This window comes from Myxine glutinosa, chromosome 10 (genome assembly GCF_964187855.1).
Source record: "Myxine glutinosa chromosome 10, kmMyxGlut1.1, whole genome shotgun sequence".
Lineage (NCBI taxonomy): Eukaryota > Metazoa > Chordata > Myxini > Myxiniformes > Myxinidae > Myxine > Myxine glutinosa.
The window spans coordinates 4,854,096-4,877,230 of NC_136270.1; the positions used below are offsets into that span (position 1 = coordinate 4,854,096).

A 23,135-nucleotide genomic window follows, 5' to 3' on the forward strand; every position below is an offset into this window, starting at 1 on the left:
ATGCCGTTTGGCCTCAAGAACGCGGCCCAGGCGTTCCAGCGCTTGATGGACGGCGTGCTGCGCGACCTGCCGTTTCTTTTCGTCTATCTGGACGATATCCTCGTCGCCAGCACGTCCCGCGCCGAGCACCTCCTCCACCTCCGAACACTGTTCGGTCGCCTCAGCGAGCACGGCTTAATTGTCAACCCGGTCAAATGCCACTTCGGCGCGACGACCGTTGACTTTTTGGGCCACCGCATCACCAAGACCGGGGCCGTGCCGCTGCCGACCAAGGTCGAGGCCATCACCACGTTCCCGCGTCCCCGTTCCATCAAGGCCCTCCAAGAGTTCCTCGGCATGGTGAATTTTTATCACCGATTCGTGCCCCGCGCTGCTCAGCTCATGCGGCCCCTTTACGAGGCCCTCCGGGGCAAGCCGGCCAAGCATGACATTGTTTGGTCCGCGGCCATGGACGCGGCCTTCGCGAGCGCCAAACGGGCCCTCGCCGACGCAACGCTGCTGGCTCACCCGGTGCTCAACGCGCCCATCGCCCTCACTATGGACGCCTCCAACTACGCGGTGGGCGCCGTCCATGAGCAATGGGTGGACGGGGTTTGGCAGCCACTCGCTTTTTTCAGCCGGCAACTCCGGCCGAACGAGTTAAACTACAGCACGTTCGACCGCGAGCTGCTCGGGCTATTCCTGGCCGTTCGCCATTTCCGACACCTCCTGGAGGGCCGCCCGTTCACGGCTTTCGTCTACCACAAGCCGTTGGTCTACGCAATGGCTAAGGTCACGGAGCCGTGGTCGGCCCGCCAGCAGCGCCACCTCTCCGCCGTGTCGGAGTTCACCACGGACATCCGGCACGTCGCCGGCAAAGACAACGCCGTGGCCGACTGTCTTTCTCGGGCCAGCGCGAACGCGGTCCACCTCGGCGTGGACTTCGCGCTCATGGCGGCCGACCAGACCACCGACGCCTCGGTGCAGGCACTCCGTGCGGCGGACACGGGCCTCCACCTGGCCGACATTCCCTTCGCGGGCACCGTCCTGCTCTGCGACGTCTCCCAGGGCCAGCCTCGCCCCATCGTGCCCGTTTCCTGGCAGCGCCGCATCTTCGCCTCCATCCACGGCCTTTCTCACCCGGGCCGGAAAGCTTCTCAGAAGCTGGTGTCGGCGCGTTTCGTCTGGCACGGCCTTCGACGAAACATCCGCGACTGGGCCAACGCCTGCACGGCCTGCCAGCGGGTCAAGGTCCACCGCCACACCCAGGCCCCGCTGGCACCTTTCGCCGTGCCTGAACGGCGTTTCGACCACGTCCACGTGGACCTGGTGGGTCCCCTGCCCCCCTCGCGGGGGTTCACCCACCTGCTCACCATGGTGGACAGGACCACCAGGTGGCCGGAGGCCGTGCCCCTCACCTCCACCACCACCGCCGACGTGGCGCAGGCGTTCATCGCCACCTGGGTCGCGCGTTTCGGCGCACCAGCGGACATCTCGTCCGACCACGGCCCACAGTTCACGTCTGAGCTTTGGGGCGCGGTCGCCCGTTCGTTGGGGGTCACGCTGCACCGCACCACGGCCTACCACCCCCAAGCCAACGGGTTGTGCGAGCGGTTTCACCGCTCCATGAAGGCCGCACTCATGGCCGGCCTTCAGGACGACGGTTGGGCCGACCGGCTGCCGTGGGTCCTTTTGGGCCTTCGCACGGCCCCCAAGGAAGACCTCCAGGCGTCCGCCGCCGAGCTCGTCTACGGCCAGCCGCTCCGCGTCCCGGGCGAATTCGTGCCCGACGCTACCAGTCCCTGGTCCGCCGCTCGCCAGCGCTCGGACCTCCAGGAGGCCGCGCGACGATTTGCCCCCGTGCCGACGTCCCGCCACGGTGGCCCCCAGTCCTACGTCCCCCCGGCGCTTCGCACAGCGGAGTACGTCTTTGTGCGTCATGACGCGCACCGGGGGCCACTCCGGCCGCCGTACGACGGGCCCTTCCGGGTCCTGCGACGGGGCGACAAGTCTTTCATCGTCGACTTCGGCGGCCGGCCAGACCGGATTTCTGTGGACCGCCTCAAACCGGCGCACATGGACGTCGACCGACCACCACGGTTGGCCCTTCCTCCGCGGCGAGGCCGCCCCCCGTCCACAGTTCCCCCCGCTCGACCACCCACCACCACGTCGGACCCCTCCCCACGACCCTCCAGGGGTCGCTTCGGCCGGGTCATCCGGACCCCCCTTAAATTGACCCTGCCGGTGCAGGTCGATTCTGGAGGGGCGTGTGTAGCGGTTACCGCTGGATGCACACAATCGCCTTGCACCGGCCAGAACACGGCCAGACGCGCCTCTCCCGGGCATGCCCGGACTCACTGTTCCCGGGCACGCCCGAACCTCCCGGGCACGCCCGGTCTCGTCTTTCCCGGGCATGCCCGCTCTCGCCTTTCCAGGGCTCGCCCAGAGCATCCGGGCATGCCCGCTATCGCCTTTCCAGGGCTCGCCCAGAGCGTCCGGGCATGCCCGCTATCGCCTTTCCAGGGCTCGCCCAGAGCGCCCGGGCACGCCCAGCCTCGACTTGCCAGGCCGCAGCCAAACACGCCCGGGCAGGTCCAGACTCGCCTTTCCAAGGCTCGCCCTTGACACCCGGGCATGCCCGGTATAGCTTTTGCCGGGCAAACTTCCCGACATAAATGTGTATATATATTGCTGCCCGATAAACGGGCTTGTCAGAATACCTGAGCTGTTTTGTTTCAATAAAGCAACTCGGACGAATTCCGTCTTTGGTCGCGTCAATTCTTTCGACTCGCGTTGGAGCGCAGTTCCTTCAATGTACTCTTATCAACTCGGTCAAAATGAATCTCGATTTTATCATGTGAAGAACGTGCTATGTATTCGTTGCTTACATGATAAATATAGGTGATGACTTATGGCCATACGCACAAAGCACACATGGCGGCACTCACTTCGCACTGTGCGTCACATGTCTACAAAGTATGCACACATGCATGCACAGCTTAAAACTGCAGTGGTTTTTGAACAAATGGAGGGCACTTAATCAATCAGGTCCATAACATTAACACAAGCAGCTTTAAAAAATATACATGTTTGTTTAATATATTAATACCTTGGATCGAATCAAGTGGACGTCATTCAGTTCTTTGTGTAGGATTTGTCGCACCCATCCATCTTGGTACAACCTGTAGGCCTCGAGGGATTTATACTTCTTCAACTCATCTTTGGTATAGGCCGATTTGCTGAACAACAGGTAGTTGATCACGTCGATGTGGGTCACCTGAGGCCACTTGCTCACATTCTTCTCAAATTGATCATTTGATAGACCATAAGCTTCACACCCAATGACAGAAATCTTCTCTTTGTAACGAACAAGAACGTCCGGGGGGAGCGTCTCTTGGTAGCCAAGGTTGGCACTCGCACTGCTAGCCATACTCAAGCCTGGATCTACCGTATCCTTACGTACACTCCAAGTCTGTTCTACAGGTAGTTGGTTGCAGGTTGACCCACTGCCCAGGTGTTCACCAGTTCACTGGTCCACGGCAAACTTAAACCGAATGTTCTGTTTGTTGGGCAACAATACGTAATATAAACTAGATGGCACCACACTCCACATGAACGTGACAAAACAAACAAAATTACTTTATAAAACAGACTTTTTGCGATCCGCATTCACCATAAACCAACGCAACAAATCAATATCAGCGCACACGGACAGATTAGCTTGGGTATCAAAATGGCCGCCGCGCAATGCGAGATGGGTAACTGTGACGTCAGTGAAAGCAAAGGATTCGCCAATGTGAGGAAGAAGAGGTCTAATGTAGGAGGAGTCAAAAGCGACAGAGAGGGAGGGCGGAGCGAGCTCGCCACACCCCCATCTCTTCGTTATGGTGGCCTGGGCCGGCAGTATCTGAGCGCAATATGCGCCAGGCCGGCCCTGAAACACCCGCACCCATTCTGAGTAGCTTTCCATAGAGAGCGGCATTGATGGTAATGTATGCAAGGAAACAGCCGAGGCTCAATGATGGGTAAAAGCGTCTCTCTTTTTGCTGTCCTGTAATTTCCTCTCCTTTCTCTGTCTCGCCGCCATTTTCGAGCTTTCGCCGCACCTCTGCGATCTTTTTCTTTGCCCCATTCGCTGTCCAGAATGAATACTATAACCCTTGATTGCCTCTTATTTTCCAGGTATCACGAGAGGAGGGAATCCCACGGCTATCAGGTCGGTTCTGCCGTCGTTTGTGACCGTTTGTGCTTGCTTGTCTCGGGCCTAGCTGATCAGGCCTAAGCCTGCAGGCTGCTGACTTCGCGATTGCTTTCTGTGCTTTTATCGCCCAATTTGACGCAGGTGGCGATTATAGGGGAAAAAAAAGCCGACTAGGTGATTTAATAGAGCTTGAGCCATTTTGTTTTGAATGCTGAGAAAACGTCGTGATGCATTGTTTAAATAGCACCAGGGGGAGGGAGGGAAGGCATTTATATATCCATTTGATTGTCGAAGAAGATTTCCCCAAAAAAACAACCAAATCCAATTGAGCCGTGTGTGTGTGTGTGTGTGTGTGTGTGTGTGTGTGTGTGTGTGTGTGTGTGTGTGTGTGTGTTTTCGTGTGTGTGTGTTTTCGTGTGTGTGTGTTTTCGTGTGTGTGTGTTTTCGTGTGTGTGTGTGTGTGTGTGTTTTCGTGTGTGTGTGTGTGTGTGTTTTCGTGTGTGTGTGTTTTCGTGTGTGTGTGTGTGTGTGTGTGTTTTCGTGTGTGTGTGTGTTTTCGTGTGTGTGTGTGTTTTCGTGTGTGTGTGTTTTCGTGTGTGTGTGTGTGTTTTCGTGTGTGTGTGTGTGTTTTCGTGTGTGTGTGTGTTTTCGTGTGTGTGTGTGTGTGTGTTTTCGTGTGTGTGTTTTCGTGTGTGTGTTTTCGTGTGTGTGTGTGTGTGTGTGTGTGTGTGTGTGTGTGTGTGTGTGTGTGTGTGTGTGTGTGTGTGTGTGTGTGTGTGTGTGTGTGTGTGTGTGTGTGTGTGTGTGTGTGTGTTTTCGTATGTGTGTGTTTTCGTTCTCCAAGCAAGGCTTTAACTCCCCGTGCATACAGAGCAACCTAATTAGTCCGATTATCCCTCATTGACACGACTCCCTTGGGCATCTTGATAACCACGACACCTCTTATTATTCCATGACAAACAGGTTTAATGGCATGTCTCTAACTCGTGGCATAACCTGTTCCAAGATGATGGCTACGAGCTTCGAACCAATGTTAGGAAAGAAAATGGCAGAATTCTAACTCCAATGGTCTTCATGTCCCTGATAAAATTTTTAATTATAATTAAATAATTATAATTTAAAAAAAAATTGAATTATGATTAATTAAGCACAAAGTTATTTGAGAACACCACTGTATACAGTAGTGGAGAAAAGCTCCCCACCATCGTGGGCGAATCAGTAAGTGGGATAGCAGGGGAATCTCAATTCGTGAATTGCAACCTTTGCCAAACACACACGAATGCTTATTTGCATCCCACGTGATTACAAACTCAAGTGTATAATTTTGATTGTTGTGAATTTATTTTTAAACATCTTCAGTGAAGCTATTAATCGTTTCGGAGAAGTTTCTTTTGATCTCCAATCATTGGGAGTGTTGAGGTGGTTTACAAACAAAAATCGAGGAGTGAAATCTTGTGTGGGGAATTCTCTTTGCCTGCCCTCTTCATCTGGCATTATTAATATTTGCATATTTATCCAGGCAGTCAGCGGACAGGGTGGGAGGAAGCTGCTGCACATGTCAGTCAAGTGCAGCACAGATCCTTGAGTGGATGCAATGCCTCATTTGTGAGTTCCGAGTTGACATCATCCAGAAAAACCTGCATCACCTCGCCCCAGTCTCTTCATTTGAGCGGCCTATCTCATCGACTCCACTACTGAGGCCTCCTTCAACACGGCCCTTTCGGTCCTATTTGATACAATTTGAGGACATGGTACTCCGGTTCAAACTTTCAATTTCATCTCTCCATGTGATCTTTGGCCGACTTCATCCATGCCCTTCTCTAGGTTAACAGTTTGTAGTTCTCATTGTCCACCGGTTGTCAGTTCTTCTTGCTCCATGTCCAGCCAAGTTCCATTTCAGGTTTTTTGATTTGTGAATAGAATGTCAAGGAGTTTTGTTTTCTGGCTGATCCATTCAAATATCTTCTTGTCCCTTCTGGTTACACCAAGACAACATCCCTCTATTGGCTCTTTTAAGTGGTGATCAATTTTTTGCTCCATCATCTTTGTTGAAGACCAAAGGTTCACTAGCATAAGTCATTGCCGGGCGAACACCTCGCTGACGTCGAATATCAACAAATTTCCATATTGCAGGAGTTTATAGCCCTTTCGCTGATATGAGGATAAAAGCCGCAACTGTGAAATGTTAAGCAGGTTAAAACCGATAATTTTATGCTGTTTATTACAAGCGAGGATTGTCCATTGATTTGTGTCATTTTATCATCTGACGTACACAGGGAAAAAGCGTGTCGTCATTGCACTTCATTTTAAGTTTCGCTGGTGGGGTTACAGGTTGCAGCCTTGCTAGGAAGAAGAAGAAGAAGAAGAAGATTATTTTCAGCACCCCTGCTTATTATTAAGTAGGAAGAAGATTTCTGCTAAAGAAGAAGAGCAATAGCTTGCGGTAGGTTTAAAATCGGTGCCATATCAACAATCTGTTATACCTTATGATGTGACTTTGCCTCAAAAGAGGAATAGGGTTCTCCGAGCTTTCAACTAAGAGTGCTAGCTGGGACTTAACTTGTAAGGGTGAGAGTTGAGTGTGGTCAGTTTGGACAATTGTTGGTATGTCATGCTCGATCCGCCGCAAGGTGATGTATGGTGGTGGCTTTGTCAAGAAATCGGACGTACCTGTGGATTGGCCTGCGGAAGAGAAAGACACGGCGATGGATATTTGGCACTTGACCTGTTTCAGTAAAGATGAGGCAATTTTAAGACACTTAATATATAATAAATAACCACCTTTAGAGGCCATTTTTCCCCGCAAGCGGGGTTGGCCTTTTTCGGGAACCGTGGTTGTTGTTGTTTTTTGGTCCCCTTTTTGAAGCAATGTTTTACGGCCGGATGCCCTTCCTGACGCCAACCCTTTTTGCCGCCTTTAGCGACAAACAGGGAATTACCAGTGAACTGGTACTCAATTAGCCGACCTCGGAAGGATGACAGGCTGAGTCAACCCCCCTGGCGTTAATTCAGCGATCGACCGGGATTCGAACCCAGGATCCTGGGATCCTAAGCCGGCACCCTAGCCGCTAGCCCAACACCAGGGTTAAAAAAAAAATTTTATTTAAGACATTTGAAGTGCGTAAATTGAAGGAGCAATAAAATATAAACGTTGGAATATATTTAATGCTTGTTTGTTTCCTGCCAGTTAACAGCAATTGTAGGGGCTGGGGGCGTTGTAATCGAATATGTGTATCCACTTAATGATGGTGGTTTCGGCCGTCATGTGACAATGTGAATGTACATCCTCTTTCAACGCTTTTAAAATGCCGCTTTGTAAAATTGGCTTTTTTTCAGAGTGGAAGTAAATATCCTTCAAAGAGCCAAGAGTCCACTGACACTCGTAATGACAAGATGCGGGATTCGCGGGATTCTTCTCCAGCAAGCAAACTGCCTCGCCGATCCAGTAGCCCTATCAAAGAGGGTGCAGGCTTTAAGGGCAGCCTTTTGCAAACTCATAGATCAAAGGAAAAGACAAGAGGTAAATGTTTGTTGTAATGGCTCGATGTGCTGTTTGTAAGTTTACGCCAGATCGGTCAACATGAAACCTCCGTTGTGTTATTTCGAGTTTGTCAGATAATTGGGTAAACAAGCCTGCCAGTGATTGTTTGGATGCTGGGGAAATAAAAATAAATAAATATTAATTCACTTGGAAAGGAACTTTAACGCAAGAGGAGGCCTCATTAAGCCTACACAACGGTTGCCAATGTATGGAGATTGTCTGTGTTCTTATCCTTTTAAATACAGATCCTTAAGCAAGGAAGCAGCACGTGCCATTTTGTTTTTATATGCTTTTGGTATGACTCAGCCGAGGTTTGAATAGCTGTCCTCCCAGACTTGGAAAGCATGCGTTAACCATTACACCCACCAAGTGTGTTTTAGTTCACCCAAATCCATCCTCTTTGTGATGACTGATTCTTCGACCCGTCTCCCTCAACCCTCCACCACCCTTCCTCACCGCTGATTTTCTTGATGCATCCAAGATATCATCTTGCTTTATCGAACATTAATTTGTCGTTCAGAACATGTGCCCTTTGTGGGTCATTCAATTTCATGTACCGCACGATAATTCAATTTCGTGATCATTCAAAAAAAAAAAAATGCGATAACTCTCCTATTCCTCACGAAGGGCACCTTGGGGTCTTTATCGGCCACCAATGAATGCCGACAGGCGGACGCCAAGTTTAACGTCCGTCTGAGGGACGTCACTCGTCGCTGAATCACCCTGCATGTGAAACACTGGGGTGGCAGTTTATAGCTGGGTCATTATTCAAAACAAGGCTAGACAGTGCAGAGATGAACGTGCATACCTCTAGGGCCTAGGCCATCTTGGCAGTCCTTAACTATCACTAACAAGACGTGAATTGGTGTTCCTTTGCTCAAATCGATAAAATTGTGTGCATGTCAATGATTGATTTTTTTTAATTTTTAACATTAATTGCATCCCTAGATTTTGTAACCATGTTAAGAAATATAAATTGGTGTGTTGAAAAATAAAAATGTGAACCCGATATTGGATTTGTGAGAGCAGACCTTTGCAATGCAATGGTGTTGTCTAGGCTTGCTCCTTTGTTTCTCATGACTTTATATGGGACCTAAATATTTGAGTTGCTAATTTGTGAGCCTATTTTAAAAGGGGATGAGGTAGTAAATTAATAATTTGAATATCTCCATCTCTGAAGATGGTATTCAAGTTTAAAAAAAAAAAGGTCATGGATACATTTGTGCCCTGCATGTGTTTACTTCTTGCATATGGATTGAAGAATAGCAACTTGTAGGTCAGTTTAACAGGCAAGCAATAATGCGCCCCCGCCCCACCTCCTCCTCTCCCCCCCCCCCCCCCCCCCCCCTCGGCTCACCACCCCCAACCTGGGTTAAATGTTCGCAAATTGCAGTGGCTGGGATTTCCCTGGATTTTCATTTTGGTTTGCATTTGTCCAGATTGACTGGCCTAAGCATGGGATGTGCAAATCTAGTGTAATATGGATCATTGTTTCCACGGTAGATAAAATCCAGTGGGATTGCTAGAACAGCACTCTAGAGCGCATACCTCTGCCAGGCTGAACAGTTTACGTTTTGTTTCCCATTGATAGGCCGGATCTGCATCCAGACCTGAACCAAAATCTAATCGGCTCGTTCTTGTCACCTAATCAATTCATCACCAAGTTTTGTCATAACCTGGCCATAACTTTTTGAGGTACAGTCGAACCGTGACATTCGTGGGTTCCACGTATTCACATTTGATAAAAATGTGACCTGCTTCAACATTTGTGGCCCTGTTCCCCCACGTAAAAAAAAATTTTAAATTCCCACCCACCCCTGAACTTACTTGGTACTTGGTTGTTTATCCCTTTTCACCTATGGTAGGGATCTCGGGTTAATAGTGTTCGTATTTTCAGTATAAGGAAAAAGCCTGGTTCACAGAGAGGATCACAAACTCTCCGCACGGGAAGGGGCGAGGGAGAGAGGTAAGATTATAGAAGGGATAGGAACGTGGAGTGGGGTTGCTTGGTTTCTTACATAATTATTTTATCATTTATATTTGTTGAGGAACCACGAGTGATTGCTTAGTTTTAAGTCTCATGATTAGTCTACACACGGTTAATGTGGTAACTCTCTCCCCTGTAATATGGTGTAAATATTGTGCAAATCAGTGAGGATGGTTCATGGAACGTAAGTAAAAAAGTTAACTTTTATTTTGAATCTGAAATAAAATTAAATTCTAACACAAGGCTGTGATACCTGTACGTTTAAATTTATGCAATTTAAACTCGACGTTTATCTTCATAAGATAATACAGAATTCCGAGCAGTTCAAATGGCAGCTATTTCTGGGATCAAGACTCGCTTTGAACAAGCACACAAGATCGAAGCACAAATAGTTCGTTTTCGATAAAGTAACATGTCACTCAGAGCAAAAGAGTGAGCTAACCTTTTGTAATTTTATTTGTAAGCATTTAATGAAAACTATAATCGTGTGCATTCGTGTTCATACAATTTTAACATTTTCCCTTATTAAAAAAAACTTCCCACCAGCTGTGCACATCACTTCTAAAAGCATCTTCCACGAGTCGAGCATAAAACAGCTGTATGTGCGCATAAACTATCCCCTGCCACGTCAATTGAAATTTGAGGTTTTTCACGGGCATATTTATGGCTTGCTTCAACATTTACAGCCCTGTGCTCTACATATTTGCAGTTTTTGCAGGCGTATTCACTGTCTTTCACGGGATTTTTAATTTTCCCTTATGAATCACAAACTGCTGGGAACCTATCCCCCTTTTTTCCATTGAAACAATGCCCCCACGTTTGCGGATTCAACATTCGCGACATTTTCCAGGAACGTATACCCCGCAAATGTCAGGGTCCGACTCTTGTGCTATATAGTCACGTGAAAAAGTAAGTACACCCCATGTAAAGTTTTGACTTTTTCAACATATTTCAACATACAGCTATTTGATCTTCATTTAAACAGTATCTATAGATAAAGGTGATTTAATTGAACAAAAAGCAATGAGAAATTGACTTTGCAATAATTTATATTTATTCAACAAAAAATTAACAGAGATGCGATTTCCTTCTGTGGAAAAAGTAAGTACACCCTTGGCTCTAATAGGTGGTATTGCCCCCTTTGGCAGAAACAACCTCATGTAGGCGTTTCTTATAGCTGTCTACCAGTCTCTGACATCGACTGGGAGAAATTTTTGCCCACTCTGCAGAATTCTTTCAGCTGTGCGATGTTTGAGGGGTTTCTTGCTTGCACAACAACAACAGGCATTTTAAGGCCATTTTCCCTGCAAGAGCGGGGGTTAGCCTTGCGGTCCCCATGACGATGTTCTCCATTTTGCCCTATTTTCTGCATCTCCCCTTGCATGCACAGCTCGTTTCAAATCCCCCCACAACATCTCGATGGGATTTAGATCCGGGCTTTGACTTGGCCATTCCAGAACCCTCCATTTCTTTCTTTTCAGCTATTCCTTGGTGGATTTACTGGTATGTTTAGGGTCATTGTCATGTTGCAAGGTCCACCTTCGTTTGAGCTTCAACTCTCTGACAGATGGCCTCACATTATCCTCAAGCACCCTCTGGTACAATGAAGAATTCATAGTGGATTATATGATGGTGAGCTGCCCAGGCCCTGATGCAGCAAAGCTGCCCCAAACCATAATATTTCCACCACCATGCTTTACAGTTAGTATCAGATTCTTGTGGTCAAATGCTGTCTTTGGTTTTCACCAAAAATGTCTTCTGGTACTGTGGCCAAATAGCTCTACCTTTGACTCATCTGTCTAGAGCACATTGTTCCAGAAGTGCTGGTCTTTGCCTAGGTGTTCATTGGCAAACTTTAGTCTTGCCCTGATGTTCTTTCTGGACTGCAAAGGTTTCCTCCTGGCACACCTCCCATGTAAATCCAATTTGTAAAGCCTCTTTCTAATGGTAGACTCATGCACTTTGACATCAACAGTGGCAAGAGCTACCTGTAGGTCCCGTGATGACATTCTAGGGTTCTTAGAGACTTCTTTCAGCATCTTGCGGTCTGCTCTCGGGCTGAACTTGCTGGGGCGGCCTGGCCTGAACAAGTTGGCAGTTGTTTGGAATCTTCTCCACTTGTAGATGATCTTCCGGACAGTCGAATGATTGATTTCAAATTGTTTGGAGATCTTTTTAAATCCCTTCCCAGACTCGTAGGCATCTATAACCTTCTTTCTGAAGGCATCAGAGAGCTCTTTTGATCTAGGCATGGTGATGCCGCACACTTCAGCCACAAAGAGCAAACCAAACTAAATGTCTGAAGTTTAAATAAGACAGGTTCCTCCAAGATCCTCTATAACGATGTTCTAATCATTTGCACCTGAGCTGGTGCACCTGATTCTAATTTTAGGTATTTGAAGTAGTGATAAATGTAGGGGTGTACGTACTTTTTCCACATGCAAAATTTGCATTTATGTTTATTTAAATTATAGAATGAACTACAAAATGTAAGTTTCATGATATTTGTTATATTATATCACCTTTATTTATCAATATTGTTGAAATGAAGATCAAATAGCTGTATGATGAAATATGTTGAAAAAGTCAAAACTTTACATGGGGTGTGCTTACTTTTTCACGTGACTATCATTTTTGGCCCTATCTCTCAATTGTGAAGAATCACTTTTTAAATTCTCGTGTCCAGATGCAGATAGTCACCAAAATCTTATTACAATGGAGCAAACATAAATTGTTATGTACTCGTATGTATGCAGGTATGTTTGTGACCAGAACGTCTTCTTCTTCTTCAAATATTTATTAACCGGAAAGTGCGGTCTGTGAATCCGTGAGGCGGTGAAGCCGTGTTCCTACATATCTATTCATTATATACTATTTGAACATCGGGTGTATTCCGTCTATTAATTACATACTGTTAGAATATACCTTTTGACCCTTTAGACTGCTGAGAACCCTTCGACCTTTGAAGAGACTCCAAGATCCCAAAGATCCAAAAGATCTTTGAAGACCCAAAATATCCTTAAAGACCCAAAAGACACAAAGACCTTGAAGACCATTAAAGATGCGTTAGACCCATTCAACCAGCTTGTACTCTTGACCATTTAGAGCTTTAGACCACTTAGACCTTTTTAGATTACAAATAAATAATATCACCAATATTACAAATAAATTACAAATAAATAATATCACCAATATTACAAATAAATAATATCACTGGTATTACAAATAAATGTGTACAAAAAAATGTTTGTATTATGATTGGTGTAAATCATAACGCAGCAACTCATGTAGTCATTATCCTCGGTTAATACCAGCTCGTGCTTCTGTAATGATGTGTGGTGAAGCGAGTGCTGCGAGGCAATCCACCTGGTGTAATTAATAGACGTACTCGTTTCAATTGCGTGTAATTAATAGACGCACTCGGGTTTCAATTGCGTGTAATTAATAGATGCACTCAGGTTTCAATGGTATGTAATTAATAGACTTGCTGCACTCCTGTTTCAATAGCATGTAATTAATAGACGTACTCAGGTTTCAATAGCATGTAATTAATAGACATACTCAGGTTTCAATAGCATGTAATTAATAGACATACTCAGGTTTCAATACCTTGTAATTAATGGACAGATGTACTTGTACTGTAGCCATGTTTCAATAGTATGTAATTAATAGACGTACTGAGGTTTCAGTTTCATGTAACTAGACGTACTCAGGTTTCGATAGTATATAATTAAGACGTATTCAGGTTTCAATGGTATGTAATTAATAGACATACTCTTATTTTAATAGTATTTTATAATCGAGCAAACATATTTGGATGGTTATGTATGTATATTTGTGACCAAAACGTGTGTGTGTGTGTGTGTGTGTGTGTGTGTGTGTGTGTGTGTGTGTGTGTGTGTGTGTGTGTGTGTGTGTGTGTGTGTGTGTGTGTGTGTGTGTGTGTGTGTGTGTGTGTGTGTACGTACGTACATGGTGTTTCAAAAAGAGTGATGCAACTTTGAACGTTTATTTACAAAGAAACAGAAACCTCAGGAACGTGAACCAAACATTTCTTGAAAGCTTATGACATGGTCTTTTATATCACTGATTGCTATTGCAGCAAGTCACTGCTCGAATTAGTGAGAAGCCAAGGTCTGAAATTGGCAAATTGGCCATTTCGGCAAAATCCTTGTAATTGACGTTCTCGGTGTGCCTCTCCGCGGTTCAGACAGGCATTGATCCTGACTCCAAAGTTCTGTCCAACTTTCCTGTAGGTCTCATGTGGCACTGCCAGGAGGTAGTCTGACACCTCTTGCTTCAGATCATCCAGTGTGGCAGGGCAGTTGACGTAGACAGAGTCTGACACCCAGGGCAACGAAGCGGTTTCTGAGGAGCTGCTGCAGGAAAGTGATTGTGTCACCAGCTACACCATCCTGCATAAATCAGGTCTTGCTGAACTGGTTTGGGGTGACCTTTTGGGCTGGATCATTATGGAACTTCTGGAGCACGGCCCGGTAGCTCTCACCGTCCTGCTGTTGTCATTCTCAAACCAGTAAGGCCCTAGCATTCCCCATCTGGCATTGAAGGCACAGAAGCATGTAACCTTAGGCCCTTTCAGGTACCTCTCAGTGATCTGATCTCAGGTGGTTCTGCTCTCCAGAAAATGTTGTTGTGGTTGTTGATTTGATCTCGTACCACAAAGCCACAACTTTTGTCTTCTCCACTGTCAATGGCATAGTTGAGCTCGGCAGCTAGAAATCCCAGGGAATAAATACCACGATAACACCACCAAACCCTGAAAAGGAAAACGGTATAGTTCAAAAAACAAAGAAATGGCAGGAAGATAAAGTTGTATCAATCTTTTTGAAACACCCTGTGTGTGTGTATGTATATATATATATGTGTGTGTGTATGTATATATGTGTGTGTGTATATATATATACATAAAGCTAACCTAAGAAACGCATAACGTGACGTACCTGTATTCATCAAGCGCTAATTTTTTCGTTACTTCGATTTGATTAATCGAGATATGGGCAAAATAAAAATTTGGGGGCAAGGTATGGGCAAAAGAAAAGAAAATATACAAAAGAAAAATATATAAAATCGAGATATGGACTTTAGTCTGATGAGCTTATGCGTTCAAGCGGTGTCCGTTGGTGAGTGAGTGAGTCCGTAAACACTTCAGTCATTATCGCTTGAAACAAACGGTTTTGATATCTGATGACTAACGAAGGTGTATTGATCGCATCAAAATCTGCGCTCATTAAGAGTGTCTATAGGGGGTTTGACCCACCCAAAATATGTATTTGCTCTCTTCTCTGAAACTACACACACTATTTCAATGAAACTGGATCACAACCTTCATCGCCAATGACGTACCAAAGTTTGTTCACGACATTAAAAATGTCAGGGTCTGAGAGGGTCTGTGGGTGGTTTGAGTGACTGTTGCTCCTGATCCAGGTGAGCTTCAGGACCTGCAGTCCTATTTTAATTTATTGGTGTTTGGTTCTGATTCTGATTTGGTCCTATTTATCACGGTTCTGTGATTGATGCTGTGAAGAGGAACAGGTTGAGATGGTTTGGTCATGTGTTGAGGAAGGATGAAAGTGACTGGTTGAGAAGAGTGATGGAAATGAATGTAGAAGGAAGTAGAGGACAGGGAAGACCGAGAAAGACCTGGCTAAAGATGGTGGAAGAAGAAATGCGGGCAAGGGGGTTAACAAAGAGAGATGCAGAAAATAGGGCAAAATGGAGAAGATTGTCATGGGGACCGCAAGGCTAACCCCCGCTCCAGCAGGGAAAATGGCCTTAAAATGCATGTTGTTGTTGTTGGTGTTGGTGTTTGGTTCTGACTTCTTATTTGCAGTATATATTCAGAGCACAGAATTTGGCCAACGTCCTCACCATCAAACCCCCATCCCACCACTCCCCCATCCCACCACAACGCCCGATCCACCATCACCACCAATAACCCACACCCACCATCCCCCCCCTTCCCCCACTCTCAGAGAAAGCAGGCATGGTCAAAGTTGCCTGTGCCTCTTTAGTGACGTGTGGTGATTGATGACTGTGATCCTCGCTAATCTAATTAATTAGTTCTTGTCACACACACTATCTGTCTACCAAATTTCGTCTGTATCCATCCATAATGCTTTGTGATATCCTGCTCACAGATATCCTCTTGTGATATCCTTTTGTGATGTCCTTTGTGATATCCTATGGATCCGGCTAGTAGAATTTTTAAAGCGATTCTTCACCATTGGGAGATAGGGACAAAAACGATAAATAGCAGGATATCTCAAAAAGTTGTTGACGGATTCGGACGAAACTTGGTGGAGAGGTTGCCTATGTGACAAGGAAGACTTGATTCAATTTTGGTGAATATCTGAATATGGATTCGGATGAGAGAATTATTTAATTTTAAAGTGATTCTTCACTATTGAGGGATCGGGTGGAAAGTGATTAATATGATATTTGAAAAAGTTGTGGATGAGTTATGACTAAACTTTGGGTATGAGTTAGGCGACAAGTACAAGCCAAATAGATTTTGGTTCATGTCCAAATCCAGATCCGGCCTATCAGTGGGTACAAACCATAAACTGGTCAGCCTGGCGGATGTAGGTGCTCTACCGAGTGCCGTTCTAGTTTTTGATGCTTTTTAATGTTTTTTTGCTGCACATTGAGATGATTCTCCAAAGGTTGAGTTTAGTTTGCCTGTGCGTCCTTTCTTTTGATGGTCACTAGGTGAAAATGTCGATGCAAGTTTTCAGAACCACTCTCGTACGAGCTCAAATTCGCATCATGCAGAGCCTCACAGGATCCAGGCAGCACAGGTTGGTGTCCTTTTCTTAGTGTTAATTTTTCTTTTTGTCACAAATAGCAATAAAAAGCAAATTAATTGTTGCATGAATGTTATGTAGTGGTTGTGTCCAACAGCCTATTCCTTCATGCCCCACTTCTGACAGGGCCAAGATCCCGCTGATCCATGGTCTGAGCATATCAGCTCTTCCGGCAAGAAGTATTACTACAACTGTCGCACTGAGGTGTCTCAATGGGAGAAACCCAGAGAGTGGATTGAGAGGTGAGCACATAATTTGTGCTGTTCTCACTCTACTTTGGCCTTATTTTTGTTTGTTTTCAATGTCTTCAAAATCTTTGTCAGAAGTTGCTCAGAATTCAGTTCATGGCCGTCCTGGCAGGATGGTGAAGAAGCAGCAAACTTAAGGTCCACAGACACAGAAAATCATGTTTGGTTTCATTAATAGATATTGCTTTACTTAACACTTGATCATTGTTGGTTTTTTTTGTTTAAAAAAAAAAAAAATCTTGGAAGGAAGATATTAATGTTTTTGGGTTTTTTTTGGTGTCTTTATGCTCGATTGGTCCTTCCCCCCCCCCCCCCCCCCCAAACAACGACGATTTGATTACCCACGTGACCCACTGCGTCATCTCGGGATTTATTTATTTTTTTTGCTACGCATAATGTTTTAAATGTTTTTGACGATTTTGAGGAATTCTTGATCAGAATTTTTTTTTCATCAAATTCATTTTCTGATTTGTCTTAAGCAAGTTGTGTGGCCATTATCTGTTGCGTGCTGAGACCACCTCTCCTTTGATTACTTCAAGCAGATGTCATGACAATCGCAATTTTTATGGGCCTTACCCGATGGGTTTGCTTTTTTTTAACTGTAATGCCGCAAAAATTATTAGAATAAAAAAACATGTTCATTTCTTTGGTTATTATTTTAAAATCAACGTAATCACACTAAAAATATATTTTTGTGTCTGTGGAGCTTTAACCTTGAGGTTCGAGTCTTCTTTGATTTTCGACCCAACTATAAATTAATGATTCGCAGACGTTGCATCACAAATTATGCCATCCCCCAGATGGGCGTTAAGCCGAGTGTCCCATCTGCTACCATTAGTAGGTGGATCCCACAGTCTTTCAACAGAGTACGCAAGTTATCGCTGCTTCCCTGAGATAATGACTCAAGTGTTTGTGTGCTTTCCCTTCCCTTCTCTTGTCTTCCGCTCCCTCTTTTTATATATTTTGTTTGTCTGGTTGATTTGTTTGTGAAGTAAATGTTGGCTCTTTCACGAGCCTCGATTCAGTATACAAAAAAAAAAAAAAAATTGCAAATTCCTGCATTAACCAACAGGGGGCACTGCATCCACCTTATCATGATGATGCAACATGCAGGACCAAGCTCGTAGTCGATTCCTGGCCCAACATGCAAACTATGATCGTCGCTTGGCCTAAAATTAGTGGATAAAAGATTTGTATTAAAAAAATGAGCTGCATAAGATTCTAAATGTAGGTTGGTATACCGGCTATTCTACAGTCCTTTCTACCCAACACCTAGTCTTTAGTTTTGTCATATTGGTGCATGTGTACAAAATAGCGTTTACCTGGGGCAAAATAAAGAAGAAGAAGAAACTGCTCAAGTTTGCATGCGCACTGCATCTTGTTTCTGGACATCTTTCAGAGATTGTGCATACTTGCTCATTGTTTCTGCAATGCAAACTTCTATACACGACCCTATTTGCACATGTGCTGGAATCTAACTTCCGCTGCTGGGGTATTAGACTTTAGACATCAGTAAAACGGTTCATGCAGAGTTAACTTGAAATTGAAATTTGTTGAAATGGGACTTTCGCCCCTCCCCCTTCTCCCCTCCCACTCCGTATTCTCCCACCCACACAACTGCTCTTCTTTTCATCATATTCTTTGTGACCCCCCGCCCTCCACCCCTCCTTATTCTCCCAGCCACACAGCTGCTCCTCTTTTCATCATATTCTTTATGGTTTAACTCCCACCTGCTCTTTGCTAAATTGATGTTTCCACTTGCGTGAATACCAGGTCCTCCTTGAGTTCCACTGATCTTGTTGTAGGATGATCGTTTGACTAAACGTGGTTCTTTACTATATTGTAACGGTTACGGGTCTTCAAAAACTGTCGCACCATACGCATGTAATGGCCAAAAGGGTTTCTGTGTCAGCCGGGTTAATTTGGGGCACGAATCGGGGTGTCAGACGCATGACCACGCCAAATTTGCCAGACAGGATTGGTCGAGCAATCTGTCAAGCAATCTGCTAATGCACCCAAATTAATGTACAGACCCAAATTTGCCCGTCTAACGGCTTTATTTGCTTACGTAATGTAGCCTGCGGTAGCCTGCGAGGACCACACACAAGTTCTCATTCACCAGAACAGGATTTGTTGCCACAAAATTGGGTGGAGAAGAATAAGAGCATGGCCGCAAGCAGCCATGCAAACTGTTCCAAATGAATATGAAAATGAACCGCAACTCACCTTCGGGATCTTGACAGCTAAAACGGATAACTTAACGATTCATTTGGGGAACATACAAGACAGAGAAGACAAGATTGATAAGAAAAAACCTACTCCCCACCTGATGCTCATGCACCATCAGCGTGAACATCACATCAATCATCCCCTACCCTTTCTAAATCCCTGCTGCTATTCTCCGCCCTGAGCCAATTTGTAGATCATGATCTTCCCACCATCCTCTTCGAACTTGTTGTACACCTCCTCTTCCATATCATTCCTCACCTTATCTACAGCTCTCCTTGCTGCCTTCTTATTTTACTCGTACAGGCGCAGTAACCCTGCATCCAGTTGCCTTCCTCTATCCTTGATATTCTCTATCCTCTTCCAAACCTTATTTTCACCAACTGCCGTACCTGGTTTCTTTCCCCCGACAATGCACCTTTTTCCTGACGTCCTTCCATATCATTAAAAGTAAATAAGGATCTCGCGCAATAACCGTTATAATGACGATGGGTTAAGCCCTGCCTGAGGGAATGTGACAATTACTTGGGTGGTGTACATGACTCAATACACACAGGCCTCGGTGATCGAGATCTTCAAAAGGTCCGTGATGCTTGTCGGCATCCTTTTAACTGTTTGTTTATTTTACACTGAAGGGAAAACTTGTAGGGAGGGCATGACGATTGTGAATATGACAGCTTCGAAAATGTATATTGGCTTCACATAACATTAAGCACCAAAATAGCGGCCATATGATCTTTTATCAGGTTGAAAGAGTACGTGACAGGAAATTGACAAATCAAATTGAAGTGGAGTCGGGGGAAGTTGTCCAACCAATGGGTGAAACAGAATGTTACGTACACTCGCTCACTCGTTCACTCACTCTCACACTCTCACTGCAAAGTATTTCCAAAAACGGGTGCGAATAGAAGATGCTGCACAGGAAAATGAAACAGCAACAAATACAGCCCAAACAATTGCAAAAAAGACTAAATAAATATATAAAAAGAAATATTAAGAAATACACACTAACAACTGGGAGAATGACAAAAGAGCAGGAAAATACAAAAAATAATTGGACAGAGTGGGGATAGACAAAGAAGGCTCTTTGAAATGGTTAAGAAGAGGTCAGCTCAACTGGGACGGCGAACAAATCATAATAAATGCCCAATATCAAGGACACGACACCAATGGATTAAAAAAGATGGTGGGACTGAGCCAGACGGACAAGTGTAGATTCTGCAAGAGAAACAAAGTACTAGTCACCTGTTCTCAGGATGCAAAAAAACTATTATCAGAACAACTTTACACACAACGGCACAACAAAGTATGCAAAGTGATTAATTGGCATATCTGCTAAAATTTTGACATACCAGTACCATAAAACTCATGGAACACGAACCAAGGGCAATCGTTGAAAATGAGGATGTCATGGATTGTCATGCTCAGGTACGACCTGGGGATTCCATCGAACTGAACATAGAAAACAAAGCATTGCGTCCGGACATTGTGCTCAGGAACAAAAAGGAAAAGAAAGCATTGATGGCTGAGATATGAGTACCCAGCGATTTTGGCCTAAACAACGCAGAAAACAAGAAAATAACCAAATACCAGGGCTTCAAGATCTCTTCAAATCAAGAGATCTTGGAAGCTGAAGAGCATCATAATTGTACCAGTGATAATTAATTGGAACAATAGGAATGATGAAGAAGAACCTCATTGAGATTTTGAAAACAATCCGTGGGAATAGTACCACAAATTAACGACAACTGGAGGCAATCCGGGGTTCGGTGACAAACCTGAAAAGAGCCCTTGGAACAAAACTCTGAAAAAGTAGAATAATTTGGTCCATGAACTGTGATCCCTTACCGAAGTGGAGATGGATACTTTGGGTCCTGGGAGGACTCCATTCCACTTCCTGAAACTGGCAAATGGAGATGAAAACCAACTACACAGATGGACGGATAACCGAACAAGTGTATTATTATAACCAGCATACCCGCCCTATGGGCGGGGCTTCAATTGGGAGGCCCAAATGAAAAGACAATATCAGAAATTGAAGGCTTTTTTTCTTTTAAACGATTTATATAAACATCCGTTAAATCTCAATCGGTGCAGCCGTTTGTGCGGCACCCGGGAAAATAACGTCATGCGGGAGCAAGTATCAGCAGGATGTGGCAGTGTGGGAATCCACGTTTCTGATCCTCCTTCATGCCGAAGTAGCCCACCACTTCTCCAAGCATTCCGCTCTTCAGATCCACCATGACAGATTTAAGCTTGATACTGAAGACGCGTGCAGTTAGTCTTGCCGATCTCGTATGTACTCCCGATACGTGTTTCCTTCATTGTAAAAACTTCCAAATCAACAGTTAAAAGGATTTTGAGCCGATAGCTGTTACGGCCTTGGCAAGATCGATGGAGACAGTGATCTGTTAGCGTATTCACCGCCCAAATAGCTATGTGGAATTCTCTCATGTAGAGATTAAACTAATCGTGTTCACAATCGCTATGTTGTATGTACTCCCGATACGTGTTTCCTTCAGTTGAAATGGGTTGGAATTCTCTCAAGCAGGGATTCAACCCGTGTCCTTATAAAAGGTCTTTGTCCGAGGTCACCGAGTTTGATCGGTGCAGCGATCGGTGCAGCCGTTTGTGCGGCACCCTGGAAAACAACATCGTCGCAATGAGAACAATGAACGTTATGCGAACGCGAATGTTATGCGTGAGTCCAAACCTGAGAATGCTGGAGACTAAAGCTGAAATTGGGAAAACTAAATAGCCTATTTTACTCCTGGAGATCCCAGGATTATCCACCCAAAATATCGTTGAGATCGGTTCAGCAGTTTTTACGGTACCTTCAAACAGACACAGACAGACAGACGGACATTTGGTGAATTATAGTAAGAAGATAAGGTGTGTGCATGCGTAGAGTAGAGCTGAAAATCCAAGGAAGAAAAAAAAAAAACAGGCCTTTTCTGATCTCCCAAATTTTTCAGCATCCAGGGTCAGGCCAAAATTTCACCACCCAGGGTCAAGTCATGGGCAGGGGTGGGGGAGGAGACAATTTTCGCCTGCACATGTGCCAATAGTGCAAGAGGCTAAAACTCTTGCTGCAGATGCTTGTTGGCTATGGCACAAAATATATTTCTCCCAACTCCTCCACTATCCCCCTCTGCTGCTCCTGAAATAAGTAGGTGTGTCTTGTGGCACAAAAAGTCACCAATCTCATCACCTAATATTTATGTCCAACAAGAACAGCGATGTCCACCGACATTCGTCGCCCACATCATTACATCATTATACATACTTGGAACCAAGTTTGATTTAAATCCCTTCAGCTGTTCTCAAGTACCACATTTTTACCTGACATGACCTCTGACCTTTGATGCCAAAATATTATAATCAGTTCGTCTTTTCATCATAATATATACTTGTACCAATTTTGGTCAAAATCCCATCACTGGTTCACTAGTTAGCTCAGTAACAGAGTTTTTACCGAATGGGACCTCTGACCTCTTGACCCAATAATGTAATCCATTTATCTTTCCATCATTATACATACTTGTGTCAAGTTTGACTTAGTTCCCTTCAGCCATTAAGTTATCGTGGTAGTGAAAACCTATTACAGATTCTGACCTTTGACCGATTGACCCCAAAATCTAATCGGTTAATCTTTGCATCATAATACATACTTATACCAACTTTGGTCAAAATCCCATCACTGGTTCACAAATTATCATGGTATCAGGATTTTTATGCCTCTGCTGACAGTCGCTGGAGGCATTGTGTTTTCGGGTTGTCCGTCCGGCCATCCATACAGGCTAAACCTCGTTTTTCTCAGCAACCATATGTCCGATTGAGATGAAACTTTCAGAGTAGGAGTGACACCCATGCAGAATGTTTTTATGACAATTGTGACATCATAGGTCATGTGATATGGCAGCCATCTTGGATTAAAAGCAAATAATTAAAAAATAATTTCTCGGAAACCGCTGAATGGAAAAATGTTAAACTTGGCACATTGTCAAGTACTCCCGGAACAAAAGCTTGATAATGATATCACAGGTGAAGTGGTATACCAGCCAAAAATGTTTTGATGTAATTCCTTTTCCTAAAAATCTGAAATTGCATGTATATGATCTATGACCAA

At 44.9% G+C, this 23,135-nt stretch overlaps 1 protein-coding gene across 14 annotated transcripts in view; it reads left to right on the forward strand.

Annotated features, from left to right (window-relative positions):
- Window positions 1-3,775: 3,775 nt before the first annotated feature.
- WAC (WW domain containing adaptor with coiled-coil) overlaps window positions 3,776-23,135 on the forward strand; it is a 98,993-nt gene continuing 79,633 nt past the window's right edge. For 8 of the 14 annotated variants that reach the window (XM_068127144.2, XM_068127146.2, XM_068127152.2 and 5 more), the window contains exons 1-5: window positions 3,776-4,004; window positions 4,162-4,195; window positions 7,517-7,700; window positions 16,438-16,526; window positions 16,659-16,774. In XM_068127144.2, the coding sequence (XP_067983245.1) occupies window positions 3,964-4,004; window positions 4,162-4,195; window positions 7,517-7,700; window positions 16,438-16,526; window positions 16,659-16,774 (464 nt within the window). In that variant the 5' untranslated portion in view covers window positions 3,776-3,963. Of the gene's footprint in view, window positions 4,005-4,161; window positions 4,196-6,512; window positions 6,624-7,516; window positions 7,701-16,437; window positions 16,527-16,658; window positions 16,775-23,135 lie in introns of those variants that run through there. The other 6 variants (XM_078785266.1, XM_078785262.1, XM_078785270.1 and 3 more) reach the window with 2 other exon arrangements.